A 23,375-nucleotide genomic window follows, 5' to 3' on the forward strand; every position below is an offset into this window, starting at 1 on the left:
CCGCTCGTACAGTGCGGGGACATGGCTGGATCCGAGGGAGAAGGTAAGTAAACCTCCTCCTGGATTCAGCGATGCGGTCCCGAGTCTGGCTCAGGGTTACCGCTTTTCGTATAAAAATTCCACCCCGAGCCAGACTCGGGAATACCGCCAGGGGGGTTAAGTCCATCAACCCAACATATGTTAGTCATACTGGCCCAGGTGGCAAATGCCCTTCTGCCCTCTACCCTGTCCTCTCCTGCAGAGGTGATCCAAGTCATGCATGTTTTAAGATGAATTAATGACAGATCAGACCACAATCTAATGAAAGACACAACACCAACAGAATAACAGGCGTTTCATTTATTCATAAAATCCAACAATGGAAAATTATTGTAAATCTTTGTCACAGTATTATATCACCCCTAAATTTTACAGTACCCTCAAATGTGCTTTAACAGCCATCCCACTGATATGAAGATCCCATACATAGTTATTCATAAAATAAATATAGAAAAGAAAAAAATAAATAGTCAACATTTGCTTGAGACAAATACTCAAGCCAAAAATCACATTGTATTATAGAATTTTTAAATATATTCATACAACTCTTTTCTTTCATTATATAAGTTTTATTTACATGAAAAAGCATAGGCAGTTCAATAACCTCACAAAAATATTCCATGCCAAAATTCATCAAGGTATTGTTTCATGCAAAACTGTAATTGGATCAAAGCCACAAAAAAAGGATACAAATTTGTTGTTCACAGAACTTGACAACAGACTGCGATACATTCAAAGTAACCTACGTATTAGGGACCCATAAACCTATCAGGACCAACTTAAATCCAGGAGAAATTGTAAACTTGCTGGTCCTGTTTCTGGTCCAAACTAGTATCAAGGTGCGATTTAAGAGTCACTTTATACAGAAGTACCTTTATCTTATACCTCTCTTCTGTTTGGCAAACCAATGTGTTCGGCTAAAGGGCTCATTTATTCAATAGACACCATGCTAAACCATTGAAACATTTTTATTTTTTGCATGCAGGGCTTTTGTTAAAATCGATTTTTGCTGGTTTTCTAATTGGCTTACAGCTGCATGAGAATGGATAAGGAACTGGTGGACCAAGCTGTATGTTTAAAAATTATTGTGGAAACTCCTCCTATTATGTAATCATTCAGTGTACAGTACATTACTAACTACTTGTGCCAGCTATTGAAGGCAGGGTTTACTCAATAAATGTGAGCAAGATCGGTGCAAGTACAACATAACATAATGGATATGGGTTATATATACTATATGTAGTATTGTTCACTATTTGGAGGTAATATTTAAATAATTTCATCCAGAAACTTTTAATGTTGCATTGGGTTAAGGGTTATTAGAGCAACTGTTGCGTGAAATTGTACAGTGGTGAAGACCTGTCACCAGGAAGCCTTTTGTTGAATCTCTCCCTTGATGCTTACCCTTCCCATGCTTGTCAAATTAGTGTATCAATTCTACTGACATTAAAGGGACATTTTCATGTGCACAGATAAACTCAGCAAAGAGAGCAACAGAGAAAGGAAACTGACAGAAGAACTTTGATGAAGCTAATATACAATGACAATTTTAAACACCAGTTGTTCAAATACTTGTGTGGCCAAAGCCAAATTTATTTTTTCTATAGTGTTCTCGTTCAAAGCAGAAAGAGGTGAACCTCTGGTTTCCTATTCTAAATTAAAGATTAAATTAAATTAAATATTGCCTGGTGTTGGGGTGTAAAGCAAGCCTGAACTTCCACTTAACTCTTTTGAACTGAGCTTCTTCCTGCATACTAGGCAACATGAGCTACCAAATGGGAACACGTAATGACTGCCCCATAGCAGATTTACTGCTACAGGGCCGCCGTTCTGTGCAGAATCACGTATATCACGTATATACATGTGATTCTGCGGTTCCCCATGAGGAGACAAACCTTACAACCTGGATGTTGAGTTAGGCTGCTTTCACACTGGGGCGGTATTCAGGCGTTACAGCGCTAAAAATAGCGCCTGTGTAGCGCCTGAAAAAAAACGGCCCCTTTTTCTCCAGTGTGAAAGCCGGAGGGCTTTCACACTGGAGCGATGCGCTGGCAGGACGGTGAAAAAAGTCCTGCTAGCCGCATCTTTGGAGCGGTGAAGGAGCGGTGTATTCACCGCTCCTAAACCGCTCCTACCCATTGAAATCAATGGGACACCGCGGCAATACCGCCGGCAAAGCGCCGCTGCAGCGGCGCTTTGCGGGCGGGTTTAACCCTTTTTCGGCTGCTAGCGGGGGTTAAAACCACCCCGCTAGCGCCCGCAGACCACCGCTAAAACGACGGTAAAGCGCCGCTAAAAATAGCGGCACTTTACCGCCGACGCCGCTCCCGCTGCAGTATGAAAGCAGCCATATTTCAGAATTACCATTTGGCCAATATACTCTCTAGAATCCAGGGGGATACATTATTGTATTTACATGTACCATCTTACTATGCATTTATTATGATCTTGTGTGTAGAGATTACTTGCTTTTTTTCCAGAATTTCCTTATTTTATGTAAAAATAGATCTATCTGGTTCTTTAAAATGTTTGCCCTACAGTTTTGAATGGAGGATAATGCTAACAAAAAGGAACACACTATGGATCAGATTGCCTGACCAATTTTTTGTGGTTGGGTGTGCACATTTAGAGACATAACATATAAAGCCTTCTTGTAGGATATTGGATATGGAGATTAAATAGGTTGGCTTAGATAAGTCAAAGAGGTTGTAGGGAAAATATAAAAACAAATACATCTCAAAACACTCTTAGGGTTTAACATTGTGGCAAGTGATTAGAACACATAGTTCATGTCATTTGATAATTAACATAGCCCTTTACATCTGGCTATCATATTTTGTTAAGGTTTCTTCCATCAATGCCACCATGTATCACAGCCACCAGTGAGACAAGCTACAATGATTTTCCAATCTACGTGCAAAGAGTCACACAGAGAGCAGCAGTGGACTCTAAGATTAGATAACATGTAGCCTGAAAGAAAAATAAACCTCCAAAAAATAAATGATTCCGTCAGGACTAATATACTATTTTAACAGTATATAGGCACTCACTATCAGATGATGTCACATTTTGCATTTATTGTCTCATTATAAAATTCTGACAAAACATGTATTTGTCTGTTGGATCTACACTTTTCATCAATACTTTACTGTTTTTTGTTTTTACTTATCAGAGCTTTTAGAAGTCACTTATGTCATAATGACTTTAAATGTTATTTATTCCACACACTAACCCTTGGCAGCATCACTATTGTAATATTTTTTTTTTCTTCTTCATCAAAAAAAAAAAAAAAAAAAAAAAAAGACTAAGCCTATACTGAAATGGAAAAAAAAGTGTCACTAACAAAAAATAGGAGAATTTAAAGTGAAGCCTCACATTTGTTGAGTGAAAAAATATATTCCTCTACGTGTCCATTATGCACTATTCAAGGATTTAAGAAAACGTCATCGGTGATTCCTCCCTGCTTCTGTTCTGTGGACACTGAAACACAGGCTATTACACTTACTTCAAAAACTAAAGAAACTGTAATTGCAAAGTGGAAAGGCTTTCCTGCTATAATCAAATGATCAATCCCAGTGTTGTAATACAAAAAAAACTGCTGGGAAATGAAACAAGCCAATCAAATAAGGCGAAAATGAGATTTCTGATAGTGTTCTGTACACAAATAATGCATGGAACATCCCCATGTTGTCATGGTAGCCATGGCTCCAAGGAGACAACAGTTGATATTTTTTGGCAGTTATAGAACATCGTAGCTGGCTGCAGATTAAAACAGAAAGGTCATCTTTAATAACATTAAATTACAAAGTTAGGCAGCAATTATATCTGCAAATCCATATTTAACGGTGTAGTGGTTATTTTCAAAAGATTATACTCCTTCAGGTGTCTACCTGTTTAGCTTTGAAGGGATCAGCCTGTAGATAAAGTTATATTTTTTTTATTTCAGCCCTAATGTCAAAAATTTTGCACTACAAATTTTCTTCACTGATCTTTTACCCTTTGTACACTACCTACTGGAAGAATTTGGTGTCATCGCCATCATCTTCAAAGATACAGCTATGTACAGCAATAGAGGGACTTGATAGATTAAATCCAACAGTGCTATGTTTTGCACCGGGGCTTCTGATATGAATTTACACAAAGATTGGCTCCATCAAATTCCATTCAAAGCAAAATTAGTTTCTGGTAGAAGTGTTTTTTAACCATTCTTGCTTTGTAAGCCTATAAACACTGACTAATAGATAAACAACTTTTTACATTTCCATCAGAATATAGACCAATGGGGATATGGTCAAAATATATTAGATATTAGATCTACTTCTATATAACTAAAAGTCCTTCTAGACTTCTTTCCATTCTTGTTTTTCACCAGCTGGTCGTCTGCATAGTTCACCACATAAAATAATACTATGGTAAGCTTTCTTAAAAATCTGGAGCAGTAGAGTAGAAAAGCCTAAAATAGTGCAATATTAATATAAAACATATAAATCCAGCATGCTAAAATAAATAAAGTAAGTACAAACACACATAGCTGCATACAGATTTACCTTACATGTAATCATAATCCTATTGTTAGGAAAGGAAACATCTCGTACATTTCTGATATACGGGGAGGCAGTAGGGTACTAGTTGCAAAATAATAAAAAGTGATTTCAATGATAATGTTTACCTCCATCTAGTGAACAGGGATCTAGCAGAAGTGCTTACCTATTTACGGTCTTTAGTAAATAAGTATCTGATCTATTATTGCAGTGCAGATGTCACAAACCCAAAAAGAAAATAAGAAAAAGCAGCCTCGATGTTGTAGGCTCCTGTTGTGCATGTTTATGTAATCAGAATAAAAATGCTTTGAAGGATTAAAGTCTATGCACAGCCAAATTGTATTTAGTTTTGGATAGAGTGAGGAAGAGTTGATCCCCCTGGCAGGGCGTTTTTTTTGTCAGTGTACAACAGAGGAAGTTTTCCTTTACCTTCTGTCTCAGATATGCAACAGGAATTTAGAGGAAATTTACCAAAGTGAGGGGATGAGTTTATGATGTAATAGCCCATAGAAACCAGGTTGCTTTATTATTTTATACATTACTCTGATTGGTAAATATAGATGATTGCACTTTGTATATGGTTCATCATCGTATTGAATACTGAATATTTCAGTATTTAAATTTCTAACACAATTGTTATTTGTACATTCAACATTCTTTTAAGAATGCCACATCTAAACTTATTATATTCAATTTACTGATTATCCTCTTTGGGTCCCTTCACCTAAAGCTTAGCCTTGGGGTAGGAAGTCATATAGCTGCTGTTAGCCTTTTGTAAAAGGGAAATGACAGCCAATTAGAAGCTCAATGCTTTGTGCAGGTCTATCCCTTTCACCGTAGCCAAATGGCTCCCTGCTGCAGGTGTGATCTGCTTCTAGCCACTGAACAAAAGCCCAAAGCAACTAACAGGTAAGTATGATATAACTTTTAGCTTAGTTTATTTTTTTGTTAATTTCACCCTAAACAGGACAACGAGCTGTACATAGGTTATTTTTATCTTATCGAAACCACAAACCAAAAATGTAATATATTGCAGCTTACCAGTCCTCAGATATGGTGGCTGCATTAGTTATTTTTCAGGCTAAAAACATTTTTAGAAAGTACAGAAAATATCTGATCTTGCCAGAAAAAGCGTCCATGTCACTTCCTGGGAACTTAAAAGAAGCCCAAAGAACCATATCTGTAAACTACAAGTCCCATTAATCTCCCATGTAATGAAAATACACAAAGGCAGATATATTTGAAGTCCAGTTTGTGTGACAACCATGACTGCCACCAAAAGTGCAGTTGAGAAGTGAGTGTAGTCATGAAGGTTCAGAAAGTGTATGACTACCAAGTGAAAATAAAAGCCACAACATCTCATGTGTTGGGGCTTAGATAAGATTTAAGACTCACTAGGAAGTATAAATGTCCTTTAAAAGGTGCATTGTCTCTTGGTTTTGAATGAAAATATACATATTATACAAAGAGATAACAGAATGTTAAAATTGAGGAGACAGATAACAAATGCCTTTTTATTTTGAGGCCATGATTGATTGCCATGGCTTAAATTTTATCTGTAAGGTAACTAAAAGGAGCTATATTGGAAGCAAATCTGGCCAACCAACAATTTAAATTAATAAATAACTATATTTTACTACCTGTGATTTGCTTTCTTAGCTTTTTTCATTTTAGAATGATGAAATAAAAAAAGACCTAAAATTGTACAACTAATTCATCTTTCCATCATTTTATATGGAATTACCTATTCAATTGATGGAAAAAGTCAGAGGGCCAAAAGTCCATGACTTTGATTATAAATGTCAACAGATTGCAGCTGTGTACATTGCAAGTAATGGTGACAGGAGAAATTACTCATAATTTAAAGGTAATGAAAGGTAACTGGATTTACTGATGCATTTCCATTTTCAATATTCTATTGAGCATGGCAGGAAAAATGAATTTGCAATATAAACTTGTCTTTTGAAGTTCACTATAAAACAGCAGTAAACTTCAACTGACCTCTTCTGTGCTTTTTCTTTTTTTGTCTTGTGCTAAAATTACATTTTAAATACAGTATAATACAGATTGAATGTGCTACAGTGTGCTTGGGTATCAGGAAAATGATATATTTCACACAATCAGTAAAGGATCTACCAAAGAAAGAACTGTGGCAGAACATTTATAAGTATTGGCCTGGGGGCAGGACAGAGAGAGCTGCTGCATACAGCTGCTAATCAGATCATGGTTTTAATTTTCTGGTGCAGATTAGTAAACCTGATTGGTTGCAATTAACAACACCTCCAGTTTCCTCCAGTGTTTATGGTTTTATATCTATAGGTTTCCTTGTCATTTCAGTTTCGCTGAAATAATTCACTCAAAGTCCTGACGTTATTATCAAAATTGATAGCCAACACTTGTATTTCTTTTTGCCTGGTCTGGGTAGTTACAGTTCACTCTTTTATATAGTTTGTACAAATACCCTAATGGTAGTATTGACAGCAGTATACCTGCTAGGAAGTGCTGTAACTTTACAGTCATTCAGGTGCCACTGGATTGCGCATCTGCAGAAATATATTTGGAGTCTGTAGTAAACTTTAGAGATGGAAAAAAAAGCAAGTCCAGAAAAATTCACCTAGTATAACGTACATTAAATATGAAATTGATCACAACAATTATAGAAATATTACTTTAAACACTACCCGACAATTACCATAGGTCAATTAACCCTAGTGTCGAGACTAAATTTATTAGTGTAAAAACTTTCAAACCAATTGGCTTACCAAAATCATTTTTACATTGTTTTAGGTGCATATATGGATTTTATGGATGTTAATCAACTCCTTGCGTATATTTTACTATAAGCTGTCAAATTAATAAAAATCTTTAAAAAACCTCTTGCACTGAATAACTTATTGTAATAATTAAAACATATTTAATAAATTAATTTGTTTTTTGCTGTTCGTATTTCACTTTTACAGCTGAAGGCTGTGAGGTACAATTGCAGTTGAGACATATTGATAGTGACAGTTGAAACAAACCAATATGATCACTATGATTAGCTGTCAGTGGGAACAATATCTTAAAGCATTCAGAAAGATAACCAATCATTAGTGTCAGATCAATGCTGTTAGTGCATTTCCGAACTACTGCAGGCTCTTTAATCCAAGGCGCTTTAATCTATGAAATGCTGGCGTAAATAGTTAAGGATTGGTGTCTCAAAATGTATTTTATTTTTGACAACTGTATAGAGTTAGCACAAATAAAGAGAGTATTCAGTATATAGATTCTTTACATATTATAGCATGTGGTGACCCAGGAAACTGATACATGTGACTCACTAAACAGTAATAATTACTGATTATTATTGAGTACTTTTAAGAAAAAACTGTAATATCATTGTTTTCACTTTAATTGTATTACTATGAATATTAAAGACATTAATAAGTTAAGAAGTATGCGTTCCAAATAAAAGCAATGTTGGGCATCTTGACCACTCTCATTCTGTTGGTTGAAACAGGTGTGGTCTCAGTTGTACCTTTTCAAAGTGGAATAGCAGTTATCCTAAAATTCCCTGATCCTAACATCTCCCTTTTTCTTTAATATGACTTATTATATTGTCAATTTGATTTCTAGCAAATGCTAATTATAAATTAGGGATGAATACCTCTAAAAAGTAAGAGGGTATTTAACTGGGCATTTATATTAACACAGTGCAACATGTCTATTGGAATATGAGGTAATACATTTTTTTTGTGGAATACATATATACAAAATGTTAACCTAGTAAATTGAGTTAATTTTTAATATACAAACACTCCCAGGTTCTGTGTTTTTCTCTAACATATCAAGGTAGATAAAAAATACCTAGTGTACTAATACAAATATTCACTGCCATTAATGTAGACTTCTGGACTTGCTGTTAGAAAGCTTAATTGAAAAACCATCTTTTTCTTTCATTTTAAGTTGGATACAAAATTTAAAGTAGGTCACTAGCAGAGGTAATTTACTACGTATTACAAAAAAAAAAAATATCAATATAATTTCTGACATGCCACATACCAAGTGCATGCACCTGCCATCGAAACAGAAAAATAATTATTTTTTCTATTTTGTTTCCCAGCAGATAAAACTACATTTACCATTACCTTTCATAACATATTTTAAAAGATTTTAAAGTGTAAATGTGATTAGAAATTTAGCAAAATTTGAACAAATATGTATAAAAAAAAACATTAACAGATAACCCTTTTCTCCAAGATGACATGCTGTAATTTTTTGTTCCCATAAAAAGTCTTTAACAATACAACTGATATGCTGATTCAAGCTTTCAGCTATACATGCAAGAAGAAAATATAATGTTAGGTTAAAAATCACTAAAACGTGCTATATAGAATTATTGTAATTATTATTGTTTTGAGACTTTTTTTTTAAAGTGTGTGAAGAAGTTCAAGGTCCTACTGTCCTGGAAGACTCATAGTCTGACACACATTTTGGTTTGATCCCTTTGCCATTGTAATAGTCCACAACCTGGTTTGGAACTTCAGCCAGAACACTTTTTGCAAGGGCAGCTGGTGAGGCCTATGAAAGAAAAATATATGAATAAAGACATATATACACAAATGTTTTCTTGCATTATTTGATCAGAATACACTTGATTCATAAGCTACAAGGATTTTTATTTGGTTTGTACATACTGTATTTAATTTTATATTTGCTAAAATCAGAGCTAAAATAAATATTTCATTTTTTTAGTCGGTCAAATATGAAATGTTACTTATAGATATCGGGTTGTATTATAACCATCCAGCAGGTGGAGCTGTAGACTTATTTTCACACAATCTTTTGTATCTTTGACTACTTTGGTGTAAAAAAACAAAACAAAAAAAACTGTATTTTACACAGCTCAATAGTTCAAGCGGAAATTTGATAACACAAATAAAGTAAGTCAAAGGGGTAGCTCATTCATTATTGGATGGCTCTGTCCAGAGTTTCAATTAGACAGGGCAAGCATGAAGAGTACAAAATCTGTTGTACTCTCTCTTTTAACCACCTCCCGCCCACCCTATAGCCGAATGACGGCCGTAGAGCAGGTGGGTTCCTTCGAGCGGTCGTCCCTGGACGTCCTTGTGTTTACTTCCGCAATGCGCGCCGCCGGGGGCGCGCATCGCGGAAGTTTTGTATTCGCCGTGTCTCCCGGAGACAGGCAAACATAGATCGCCGTGAACGGCCAATCAAAGTGGCCGTTCACAGCGCGATCGCAGCTGCCAATGGGAGATGATCTCAAATGTAAACATATGAGATCATCTCCCATTGCCGTGTCTCTCCCTCCTCACACAGAGACAGCGTGTGAGGAGGGAGAGGATCTGTGAGTGACATATTTTTACCTTGACTAAAATCTGTCAGCCCCAGTGCCAACTGTCAGCCCCAGTGCCATCTGTCAGCCCCAGTGCCATCTGTCAGCCCCAGTGCCAGTGCCATCTGTCAGCCCAGTGCCATCTGCCAGTAGTGCCATCTGCCACTAGTGCCAGTGCCACCTGCCAGCGCCAGTGCCACCTGCCAGCGCCAGTGTCACCTGCCAGCGCCAGTGCCATCCGTCAGCCCCAGTGCCGTCAGCCCCAGTGCCGCCAGTGCCACCAGTGCCAGTGCCGCCAGTGCCAGTGCCGCCAGTGCCAGTGCCACCTGCCAGCACCAGTGCCACCTGCCAGCGCCAGTGCCACCTGCCAGCGCCAGTGCCATTCGTCAGCCCCAGTGCCGTCAGCCCCAGTGCCGCCGGTGCCAGTGCCACCAGTGCCACGTGCCAGTGCCACCTGCCAGTGCCAGTGCCACCTGCCAGTGCCAGTGCCACCTGCCAGCACCAGTGCCATCTGTCAGCCCCAGTGCCGTCAGCCCCAGTGCCGCCAGTGCCAGTGCCACGTGCCAGTGCCACCTGCCAGTGCCAGTGCCACCTGCCAGTGCCAGTGCCACCTGCCAGCGCCAGTGCCACCTGCCAGTGCCATCCGTCAGCCCCAGTGCCGTCAGCCCCAGTGCCGTCAGTGCCAATGCCGCCAGTGCCAGTGCCACCTGCCAGTGCCAGTGCCACCTGCCAGTGCCACCTGCCAGCGCCAGTGCCATCTGCCAGCCGCAGTGCCATCTGCCAGCCCCATTTGCCAGAGCAATTAGCCAGAGCAAATAGCCAGCACCATCTGCCAGTGCGCCTCTGTATGTGGCCAGGATGTGTAAAAGTCTCACACATTTGGTATCGTTATACTCAGGAGGAGTAGTAGAACGTATTTTGGGGTGTCATTTTTGCTATGTACATGCTATGTGTTGGAAATATCTTATAAATGAACAACTTTGCGTAAAAAAAATGCGTTTTCATTTTTTTTCCACATTTTCCCAAAACTTCTGGAAAAAAAATGAACCATTCAAACGACTCAATATGCCTCATAGATTATACGTTGGGGTGTTAGCTTTCCAAAATGGGGTCACTTTGTGGGCATTTCCATTGTCCTGGTGCTCCAGGGCCTTCAAAAATGTAATAGGTGGTTGAGAAATGAAATGTGTAATTTATGCTCCTAGAACGCCTGATGGTGCTATTTCAATATTGGGCCTCTGTATGTGGCCAGGCTGTGTAAAAGTCTCACACATTTGGTATAGTAATACTCAGAAGGAGTAGCAGAACGTATTTTGGGGTGTCATTTGTGGTATTCACATGCCATGTGAGAGAAATAACCTATTACATTGAAAATTTTGTGAGAAAAAAAAAAATCTTCATTTTGCAAAGAATTGTGGGAAAAAGATGACAACATCAAAAACCTCACCATGCATCTTAGTAAATACCTTGGAATGTCTACTTTCAAAAAAGGGGTCATTTGGGGAGTATTTGTACTTTCCTGACTTGTTCGGGTCGCAAGAAATTAGATAGGCCACCAGTACGTCAGGTGTGATCAATTTTTTATGATTCGCACCACAGCTTGTAGACTCTCTAACTTTCACAAAGACCAAATAATATCCACTAATTTGGGTTATTTTTACCAAAGACATGTAGCAGTATAAATTGTGGCCAAAATTTATGAAAAAAAAATTATAATTTGCAAAATTTTATCACAGAAACAAAGAAAAATGCGTTTTTTTTCAAAATTTTCGGTCTTTTTTCATTTATAGCGCAAAAAATAAAAACCCCAGAGGTGATCAAAAACCACCAAAAGAAAGCTCTATTTGTGGGAAAAAAAGGACACAAAATTCATTTGGGTACAGTGTTGCATGACTGAGTAATTGTCATTCAAAGTGTGAGAGCACCAAAAGCTGAAAATTGGTCTGGGCAGGAAGGGTGTTTAAGTGCCCAGTAAGCAAGTGGTTAATAATCCCTTGTCATGTATTAAATGTTTGTTGTGTCTATTTAGTAAAACAAATTGCATAAAATAAAAATGTATACATAAATGTATTTAAAAAATAATAAAGAGATAGATAAGTAAATAATTAAAATTAACCCCTAAAGGTTTCTTGGCTGTATATGTTTTATGGATTATTTGTCAGACTAATTAAATTGCCTTCAGGATTGTTTTACACAGTTCTGGAATCAGGGCAAAGACTTAAAATGATTGTAAAGTCTTGTTTTTTTTCTGTAAAAATAACATACATGTTATACTTACCTGCTCTGTGTAATGGTTTTGCACAAGGCAGCCCAGATTCAACTCTTCTCGGGTCCCTCTTTGGCTCTCCTGGCTCCTTCCTCCTGTCAAGTCCCCCCACAGCAAGCAGCTTGCTATGGGGGCATCCGATTCAAGTCACAGCTCTCCGTGTCTATTCAGACATGGATCCCCCCGTTTAGCCCCCACCCCCTCTCTCTCCTGATTGGCTAACTGACTTTGATTGACAGCAGCGGGAGCCAATGGTGCCACTGCTTCTTCTAAGCCACCCAGGGGAAGAGTCCCGAATGGCTGAGGCATTCGTTGACATTGCTGGAGAGAGATGGGGCTCGTGTAAGTATTAGGGGATGCTGGCACTGGCTGCTGCACACATAAGGTTTTTATCTTAACCTCCCTGGTAGTATTTCCGAGTGTGGCTCGGGGTAAATTTTCATTACCAAAAACGGTAATCCCAAGCCACACTCGGGATTGCATTGCAGTATCCTGGCAAAGTTACTTACCTTGTCCCAAGGATCCTGTCATATCCCCCCGCTGTGTCCGTGGGCTGTGTACACCACTTGATTCATCACTGTGACGGGGTCTGTTCCCTGCGAACGCTGCAATGCACAGGGGCGGAGCCCGGCGGCAAATTCAAAATAGTGAAAAATACAAAACACATACAGTACAATACTGTATCAAATCATTTCACCGCCCTTTTGTCCCTAGTGCTTTTTCCAGTGCCCTGCATGCAGTTTTTTATTATATAGTCTGTTATTTCTGACTGGAAACCTGAGATTGTCCATGACAACCAAAAAGCGTCCCTTGTGTTGATGTTATTTATTCTTTATTTTGGGGCAGGACTCAAAAGGAATGTTACAAGGTATTTATATTGCTTTATGCATGTATATTACCTGATTTTGTAATAATCAAACCTAAAAGGGACAGGGCTTCTTTTATAATAAAAGAAAAAAAAAAGCTGCCCCTCTCTGCCAATCCCTTCACTGGCTTCCCCTACCCCACCGTGTAAAATTCAAAATGCTAACCATAACATACAAGGCTATCCACAACCTCGCCCCCATCTACATCACCAACCTCATCTGCAGATATCACCCAAATCGCCCCCTCCGCTCCTCTGAGGAGATCCTGCTTTCTAGCTCCCTTGTTACCTCCTCTCATTTCCTCGCCTTCAAGACTTCTCCAGAACCTATCCCATCCTCTGGAACTCCCTGCCCCAGTCTGTCCGCTCAGCCCCTACTCTGTCCACCTTTAAGAGTTCCCTGAAAAATCATTTATTCAGGGAAGCCTATCCCACACCCACCTAACTGTCCCCGAGCCACCCCCATCAAATCATTCTCTGCAGCTATTACCTTTTGTACCACCACCCCCTCCCTTTAGAATGTAAGCTCTACGAGCAGGGCCCTCCTGTACCTTTTGTATTGTACTGTAATTGTGTTGTCCCCCCTATACATTGTAAAGCGCTGCGTAAACTGTTGGCGCTATATAAATTTATAATAATAATAATAATAACAGCTTCATTTGGCTACTTGGAAACCCTTGTTTTTTGATGCAATACTATTGTCGTCTGGTGATGAGTTTCTGTTTTCATGGACAAGGACCTTGGACCTTTTTAGCTAGTTTAGATTTACTGTTTTGTTAAAGCAAAGAGCTGGCTGAACATTTTAGCAATCCCCCAATAAAATTGGTACTATCAAAACTATGAGAAATCAATGCTGTCAGTTGCTGAAATTTTAAATTGCTCTTTGCCTCATTAAATACAGGCCAAAGCGAGACAGGGTGTTACATAAAAACCTTTTAAAATAAAAATTTTCAGGGTATGAAATGCAGTTATCTATAACGAATTATGAAATCTTCATGGATGTGTCAAGATAAACAGAAAATTAATTGGAAGGTTATGAGACCATTTTAATTAAGGCTCTTTAGTGACTGTTTAATTTCATATATTCAATGAGCAGATCTGAAAGTAAAGTGTACATTATGTGCTATTAAACAAGGAAATATCAAATTAGACATGTTTTTTTTTTTTTTTTTTCAAAAGAAGAATGTCTAATTGAATTACCCTGGTAATAATTAATTAAGCATGATAATTTGGCCTTGAAAATGCAAGTTTATACAATATGAATATACATGGGAGTACATATAGTGTCACAGCGGTAATATTCTGAGCCATTGCTCCACTACCTATCAATTTTCCATATGGAAACAACCAAATTCTAATACAGGTACAGCAATGTCTTATCTATCATACGGCAGTCATGGGCTAATGCCTATGGCTACAGGGTTAAGGAAACCAATAATAAAATATATTACATGTTTTCATTTTTTTCTCACATCTAGCCTGTTCTGAATTCTTCTGAATGAATCCAACAACAGATCTGTTAAGATGGTCTGCTGAAAAGAGATACAAAATTCTCTAAAGCTCTAGTAAGAAATGGCCATTTCTTTACTTCTGCTGTTTCCTGAATGCTGCACAATACACTAGCTTTGCACTTAAAAACATGCCATTTTTAATTATCTTTGCAGATAAACATTTAAATGTTTAATGCAAATGATCTTTTATAAAAAATTTATGTTTTAGAACTCCTGTTCCTATGCATAATTTGTCATTTTATATTTACAAGGGATAGCCATAGTTGCTCATTCTAAATTGAGGCTCCGCTTTCTGCCTTGCAGTGATACATATTGGTTTATTTCTCCTTTTTACAATGAAAGTCTATGAGTCGGCTGACACTTGAAAAACAATGCACTGCCTGTGTAGGTGATATTTTGGGGTTGATTCACCAAAATACAAGTATGTTTTTTACTTTTTCCCTTAGCTTAGTGAATGTGGTTAAAATTCACTTTGCAAAGAACACCTAATCTCACGTGCAGGGATTTTTTTTTTTTAAAAAAGGTAATTTTGCTTGCACACGATTGGATGATGGAAGCCAACAAATCTTTTTTATCTCATTCACTAAGCCGAGGGTAACTTCCTTTGCAAAGTAAACATTCCATTTACCTTTAGTAAATGAACCCCTTTATCTCAACAGTAAAAGAGTAACTACGCTAAGACACCCTTTTTGTTTTTAAATTTCCTACTTCTGATTATATTAAAGTGATCGTAAGGGTTCGTTTTTTTTTAAGCAATAAACATATCATACTTACCTCCACTGTGCAGCTTGTTTTGCAAAGAGTGGCCCTGAACATTGGCTTCTGGGGTCCCTCGTCGGCTCCTCCCGGCTCTTCCTCACATCAGATAACACCCTAGAAGAAGAGTTCTCCCAAAGGGGTTATCTTGCAGGCACACTCCCGAGTCCAACATTCGGCGTCCATACCCACCGAATGTATGAATTGCCCCCCCCCCCCAGCACCCATGCTATTGGATTTGGTTGACAGCAGTGAGAGCTAATGGCCATGCTGCTATCAATCTATCCAATCAAGAGCCGAGAACCCTGGGCAGAGAGACAGCGCATCCTCGTGGGTCAAGTTCCAGGGCTCAGGTAAGTAAAACAGGGGGGGGGGGGCTGGGGGGCCGGTCACTGTCAGGTGTTTTTTCACCTTAATGCATAGGATGCATTAGGGTGAAAAAACACAAAGGTTTACAAGACATCTCCAGCATGCTAGGTCTCATATTTTTGGTCACAGAGGGATTTGCCTTTGATACTGCCGTAAAAATATCAACTTTACCTTTAATCCTCTTGCTGCCACAGACATATAGTAAGTACTATATTCATAGCAGTACAGCCCTGTAAAATGTTGTTACTTATTGGTTAGAGGGGAGGTGGATTAGACCACCCGTCAGTTTTTATTGCTGTCTATGCCCTCGTTAGGGAGTTTCACCCTCTCTATTTACTCTGTTTACCATTATCATTGAAAGTGAAAGTAAATTCCAAATTTTGGGTTGTCCCCAGAAAAGAAATAGAAGGGAAATCTTCCAATGAGGACACTAGTTCTGGTGACCTGGGGACCCCCCAAGGAATTCCCTTAATTTGCAGAGATTTCCTCTCACTTCCTGTTTGGCTATGGGACAGGAAGTGAAGGAAAATCTTCTTAATAGGACACAGATGGTGAAAAAAAAAGCTCTGACAAAGGTTATAACCCTCCCTTGCTCTATCCAAAATGAAAATAAAAATGTGCCTATAGTTCTACATTAAGGTAAGAACATCCCACCAACTGTTTCCGCTACTGCCACCCCTCTCCCTCAAGCACTTACCTAAGCCTGTCAGCAATCCAGCACAGTTATCAGCTGCAGATCTTCTCCCTTAACTTCCTGGCCTCACAGGAGAATCAGGCAGCAGCAGGATCTTGCTGCTGTCAGTCAACTCCTGTGAGGAGGGAGTAGGGGGCATGTCCAAGTCTTGATGTATGTGTCTATGGATGGACACAGTCTGACTCAGGACTGTGCTTGCATGGGTTCCCCAAAGCGCACGGCTTGTTATGGGGGGCACTTGCAGGAAAGAAGACAGTGCCGGCAGGGGACTCGAGAAGAAAAGGTAAGGGACCACTCTGTGCAATATCACTGCACAGTGTATAATGTTTTTATTTTAGGGGAAAAAATTGCTTTAGAAGAACCTAAAGTGAAAAAACTAAAAAAAATTAGGTTTACCATAAATCATAAAAAAGAACACCACCCAACCACCCATGAACACATATGAATGTAAAGACATACGTCACACCTATTAGGTATCATGCAAATGTTGGATCGAGAGAAATAATGCTAGGATTATCATTCACAAGTAACTTTATTCTGATGACCTGTAAGGGCCATTAAAGGTCAGCTATGGTCAATTTGGGTTCCCAAAGTTTGCCGCCACCTCATGGATATATGCAATTTTAAAGCTTGACATGTTTTGTATTTATGCCACATAACCTTGTCATTTACACTTATCAACCACTTTATTAGATACACATTGAAGTCATTGCCATGTTCAAGAAACCAGTTTGAGATGATTTGAGCTTTGTGACATGATGTATTATCCTGCTGGAAGTAGCCATCAGAAGATGGGTACACTGTAGTCATAAAGGATGGGACATGGTCAGCAACAATCATAGACCATTGCATTTAAACGATGCTCAATCGGTACTAAGGGGCCTAAAGTGTGCTAAGAAAATATCCTTCACGTCATTACACCACCACCAGCCTCAACCATTAATACACCAAATTCTGACCCTACCATCTGAATGTCACAGCTGGAATCAAGACTCATCAGACCAGGCAACATTTTTCCAATCTTTCTATTATCTTTCTATCCAATTTTTCTATTGTCCAATTTTGGTGAGCCTGTGTGGATTGTAGCCTCAGTTTTCTGTTCTTAGCTGACAGGAGTGGCACCCAGTGTGGTCTTCTGCTGCTGTAGCCCATTTGCGTCAAGGTTGGGTAGGCTGTGCATTCAGAGATGGTATTCTGCATACATTGGTTGTAATAAGTGGTTATTTGAGTTACTGTTGTCTTTCTGTCATCTCAAACCAGTCTGCCCATTCTCCTCTGACCTATGACATCAAGGAGGCATTTTCGTCCACACAACTGCCACTCTTTTCAGACCATTCTCTATAAACCCTAGAGATGATTGTGCGTAAAAATTCTAGTAGATCAGCAGTTTTTGAAATACTCAGACCAGCCCATCTGGTACCAACAGCAATGCTATGCTCAAAGTCACTTAACCTCACTGGCGGTATGATTATGTCAGATTTATGCGTCTCAAAGCAGTACACTGTTTTGCATTGAAATTTGTTGTTTTATATTGTTTGCCACAAAATCATAAATTATAATATAATAAATGACTATAAATAATTATCAAAAATAATAATATAATAATAAAATGTATTCAATAATGTAATCAAATCAAAAACACTGAAATTTTCTCAGTTGCAGAATTGTCGCTGTCGTTACTTTCAGTGTTTGACAAATTGACAAATTTCCCTACAAATCACTATCTGTCAATTTTGCAAGTGATTCCTATTTACTATCACTGTTTTGGAGCTGGTCAAAAAAACGCTTTTGACGTAAAGGGATGCTTTTTGGATGCCATGGACATTCTCAAGTTTCCCTGCAGAAAGAACAGTATATGTAATATAAAACTGCATTTAGGGCACTGGACAAAGCATTAGGGACAAAAGGGATGTGAAATGATTTGATACAGTGATGTAATCTGTAAGATTACAGTGTACTTTATGCGTTTATGTCTTTTGCACTTTTTGAATTTGCCGTCGCAATGCTTGCAGGGAATTTGAACAATTGAACAGGTGTACCTAATAAAGTGGCTGGTGAATTATTTTGCCAAAAAGTGGACATATTAAGGCTAATTTACTAAAACCGAGAGGGCAAAATCTGGTACAACTCTGAATAGAAACCATCAGCTTCCAAGTGTACTTGTCAAAGCTTAATTCAACAAGCTAAAGTTAGAAGCTGATTGGCTACCACGCACAACTGAACCAGATTTTGAATTTTCCAGTTATAATAAATCAACCCCTTTATGTTTATGTGCTTTAAAATTAACACTTTCATATTTTATTAAAAATATGTTTTTTTTATAAATAATTTGTTCTGATATTGCATGACATATATTGTGACTACCACAATTTTATTCTCCAGGGTCTCTGCTTTCAGAAAAATTATAATGGGGTTTTAACTAAACTTCAGGCCTTAAAAATGCATTTTTACTATGTGTGCAAAAAAAAAAAAAAAATTATATATATATATATATATATATATATACCCACTATAATTTAGTATGGAAGCATACTGCATATACCTCCTGAAACCTTGGAGGCCACACACAATTGACCACAGGAATATTCTTTCTCTCTGTAAGCTGCAGTGAAAAAAAAGACAGCTTTCTTTTCTTTTTTTTTTCTTTAATTGTGTTTCACAGAATAAAAAGGGCACACAATATTATCACTAATACAAAACTTCTGCTGTATTAAAAAAAATGAAAACCATTAGTAGAAAATGTATATGAAAAAATAACCTTTTGCTAACTGAACATTTGCAACTTTTTAGCATAACAACCCCACAGAGTTGATGAATGGTAACGTTTGTGCTCATTCAGTAGTATACGACGGCTATTTTCCCTGCTAGCAATCCCTTCATCATGCAGCCTTTAAATACCTCAGGGAGATATTATCTGCACATAAAGAGGCAGACATTGGATTATGGATAACAGAGAACATCGATTTTCCACTGGTTGTCTCTGAAACACAAGAGACTTAAAGAGGGCTTCACATCGATGTTTAGGATAACGGATTATGAAGGAAAATATTGCAGTTCTCATTAGATAGGCATGAAATGTATGTCATTTATGAAAAGCTTCTGGCACATTTACAATACAGTTAGAGTCAATCAATGGGAATTTACTAGATGGCATGAACTCTGTCCATGGTGCTGATTTTAAAATACTGTTTACTTGTGCAAATAAATATAATCAAGTACACACAGCTGTGCGCGTACGTATACGTAAATAGGCATATGAAATACAATCAGAGGAGGCAAAATAACTGTTTATCTAAAATGGATTTTTATTCCTGGTCCCATTAAATGGAAACCTACATTTTACTTTCTTATTTTAAGGCTATGATGCATTAAAATATATATATATTATTACATTCAAGCTAATGTTTTTACATCTTTAATAAATATGCACACTTTCAGACAAAGTGTACTTATTCACTTATCCTTTTTGCCCCTATGATCTGACCTAAACCATCTCACCCTCCACAAATCTGTATTTACTGATATCTGTTGTCCATGACCAATGAGGATAGTTTACGTAGGGCTATCATCCTGGCTTGAAGATGGCATTGAATGAGCCAGCCAGGAGATGGAGTCCCGTGGCACAAGATGTAAACAATCCCCAAAGACCATCATAGCCAATGGATCTTGGAAAGTGGAAGGTTGAGGCACATGGGCAAAAAGAGTAAGTGCAATTTGTCTTAAAGTGAATTTCTTCTTTAAAGATTATATTGTTCACACTACACCCAGAGCAGACTAATACCCCACCCTAGTTAATGTCACTCCATCTGGTAGTGCACACTTTGAAATCCATTCACTAAGGGACTGTGTCAATGTTTTTTTTTTTTTGTTTCACGTAGTATATGGGAAAGTAAAACCCCATTAAAGCAGGTCAAAGCAAGTCAAAAAGAGGACAACTGAAGGTTAAGTGCACCTGTCAATGAGTTCTGAATGATCTCAGAAGCATCTCAAACTGATGTCAAACTAATGCCATCAACAAAAGCCCAATGCCCCTTAACAAAGGCCCTAGTATTGGTAAGTTCAAACACAAATTATTCATCAGCAAAGCTAGTACTATCGATGTCCACTTGCCGACCAGCGTCATACCTATACGTCACTGGACTTCAAACAGTTATACAGGGATGATGCCCACAGCTGCAGGTATCACCCAGGTACCCTTTTTTTTAGAGCTGGCGGTCGGCTCTAAAACAGTGATCACTCCACACATGTGAGGTATCACCATAAATGTCAGAGCATGGGCAGTAATCCTAGCACTATACCTTCTCTGTAAATCTAAAGCGGTAACCTGTAAAGGCTTTTAAAGCATTGCCTATGTATATTAAAACCTATGTTATTTGTTGCTGATAAACGGGCATGCACAATTTTAATGCATGACATGTTTGCTTTCTATTCAATGCAACATCATCTTTTATACAAAAACTGCTGCGCAAATACAGTGTGACGTAAAAAAATTCAAAACCCACAATTTTATTCTCTAGGGCCTCTACTTTAAACAGAATATATACCATATTTATCGGCATATAAAATGCACTTTTTCCCCCTTAAAATCAGGGGAAAATCGTGGGTGTGTGTTATACACCGAACTGCTGCTTCGGAGGGGAAGGAGGGAATGAGCGCCAACGAAATAGACAGAGCCGAGTGTACTGTGTACTCAGCTAGGCTCGGCTCTGCACACAGCCATGCCCAGTCCCGCCTCCTAGCATTTATGTCCCACCATTGGACCAGTGACTGCGAGAGGAGCTGAGTACACAGTACATCTGGCTCTGTCTATCTCGGCTCTCGTTCCCTCCTCGGCAGGCAAGAGGAAAGTTTATGTGTTGTTCACAGCAGCTAGAGTTATCTGCCTATTCTAACTAAAACACTTCACGATGCAAAGTGAAAAATTGAGTAACAATTTAAAACCCATCATTGATCATGCCGCAATTTTGGCAAGGCTGCAGATGGACACTGATAAGCCTGCATTGATGGGCATTTAAAATGTAAGTTTTTTTTTCCTTAAACTTCCCTCCTAAAAGTTTTTTCTTAAACTTCCCTCCTAAACTTGAGGTGCGTGTTATACGCTGGCACGTGTTATATCTAGTTCAACCATAGAGAAAAAAAATAGAAAATCTTCGTATACTATCCTATATCCACAGTTGTCTATTGGTCAAAAGTGGTCTATTCCACATTTTCAGCTGTTGCTGTGAAGAAGCTTTTCTGTATGTGGAGGTTGGATCTCTTTTCGTCCAGAAATAAAGAGTGCCCCCTTGTCCTCTGTAATGACGTGAAAGTGAATAACACTACAGCAAGTTCACTATATGGACCACTTATGTATTTTTTTACATCTTGATCATATCCCCCCTTAATCACTCCTTCTCAGGAGAAAATAAATTCAGTTCAGCCAATCTTTTCTCACAGTCAAGCTCCTCCATACCTCTTATCAGTTTGGTTGCCCTTCTCTGCACTTTCTCCAGTTCCCCGATATCCTTTTCGTGAATTGGTGCCCAAAACTGAACTGAATATTCCAGATAAAGTTTTACTAATGATTTGTACAGGGGCAAAAAACAAGAAAGTATTTTCCTAACTTCATAAACTTCAGCTTAGCATTACATGCCATTATTAAGTTGATGGTCTACTAGAACACCTAGATCCTTCGTGATCATTAAATCCCCCTAAAACAAAATCAGGTACAGGTATGTGGTTCACACTGAAGGGCCACCCTGCTGCAGTAAATATACGTGGGGCAGTCCAGAAGCAGTTAAACCATATTTGCCACAAAGTTGCCCAATTAAACAGTGCATTGAGGTCGGTTTGTAAGTTGGAGACATCTTGAAAGGACGTTATTCCACTGTATAGCTTGGTGTCATCTACAAACACTGAAATGGTACTTTTAATCTCAAACACTATATATCATTTATAAAGAGGGTCCCAACACTGAACCTTGGTGTGCACTGATAATAAACTTAGACTTTTTATATTATTACTAACCAATATATGATTAATCATGTCATTAATCACTACTCTCTGAATATGGTATTTTCTAGACTTGTGCACAACGGAAAATTTTGTTTCGTTTCAGTTCGTTGTCATTCGTAAAATACATCATTTTGTTCTGTTATATTCATTATGGTACGTTAATAAGTTTTTGGATAATTTGTTATTATTCGTAGAATGTCGAATTCATTCGTTCGTATTCGTTGAAATTCGTTATTTATGTATGTATAGACATTCGTGATAATGATTTGTAGTTTGGAAAGTCATTTGTTTATTGAATCTTTTAACACACACAATGACAACGTCTCTTCTCCTCAGCTCAAATACAATACAACACCCTTCTAACTCAGTTCTCAGGAATGCACTTTGCCAGTAATCCATCCTGCGGCACAAAATTAATTATCTGATTGGACTATAAGATTTACTTTGAGCTGACTTTTTGTTTCATTAGATCTTTAAAGAATTACCAAATCATGTCGAGTTCATTCGAATTCATTTGTTATATTTCTTTTGTATTCGTTGTTATTCGTTATTTTTTTATTCGGACATTCGGATGCATCCATATGTCCAAAAGATGCAAAATTCGGCCGAATTTCGATTCGCTACGAAACGAATTGCACAAGCCTAGTATTTTCTATCCATTAGCACATTTAATTTTCTATGACTGTAGGCATATACCGCGTACAAGCGACCAGACTTTCTGGCAGAAAAGGTCAGACGGTCTTCCTGATGGACTTTCGACGGAGTTAGAGTGACTTTCGAACGAACAGACTTGCCCACACGAACGGACTAAAGTCTCTTCAAAAGTCCGTTCATTTTGAATGTGATGATGTGCAATGGGACTAGAAAAGGAAGTTCAATAGCCAGTAGCCAATAGCTTGCGTCGTATTTGGTCCGTCGGATCAGCATACAGACAAACGGTTTTCCCGATAGGAATTGAGTCCGTCAGACAGATTTGAAACATGTTCTATTTCTAGGTCCGTCTGA

General features: G+C 38.3%; 1 protein-coding gene across 2 annotated transcripts in view; it reads right to left on the bottom strand.

Moving 5' to 3' along the window:
- Window positions 1-324: 324 nt before the first annotated feature.
- CPNE4 (copine 4) overlaps window positions 325-23,375 on the bottom strand; it is a 660,573-nt gene continuing 637,522 nt past the window's right edge. For both annotated transcript variants that reach the window (XM_077491511.1, XM_077491512.1), the window contains one exon: window positions 325-9,140. In XM_077491511.1, the coding sequence (XP_077347637.1) occupies window positions 9,009-9,140 (132 nt within the window). In that variant the 3' untranslated portion in view covers window positions 325-9,008. The remainder of the gene's footprint in view (window positions 9,141-23,375) is intronic.

Source organism: Lithobates pipiens, unplaced genomic scaffold, assembly GCF_037356315.1.
Source record: "Lithobates pipiens isolate NorthernLeopardFrog02 unplaced genomic scaffold, aLitPip1_a1.2 Scaffold_19, whole genome shotgun sequence".
Taxonomy (NCBI): domain Eukaryota; kingdom Metazoa; phylum Chordata; class Amphibia; order Anura; family Ranidae; genus Lithobates; species Lithobates pipiens.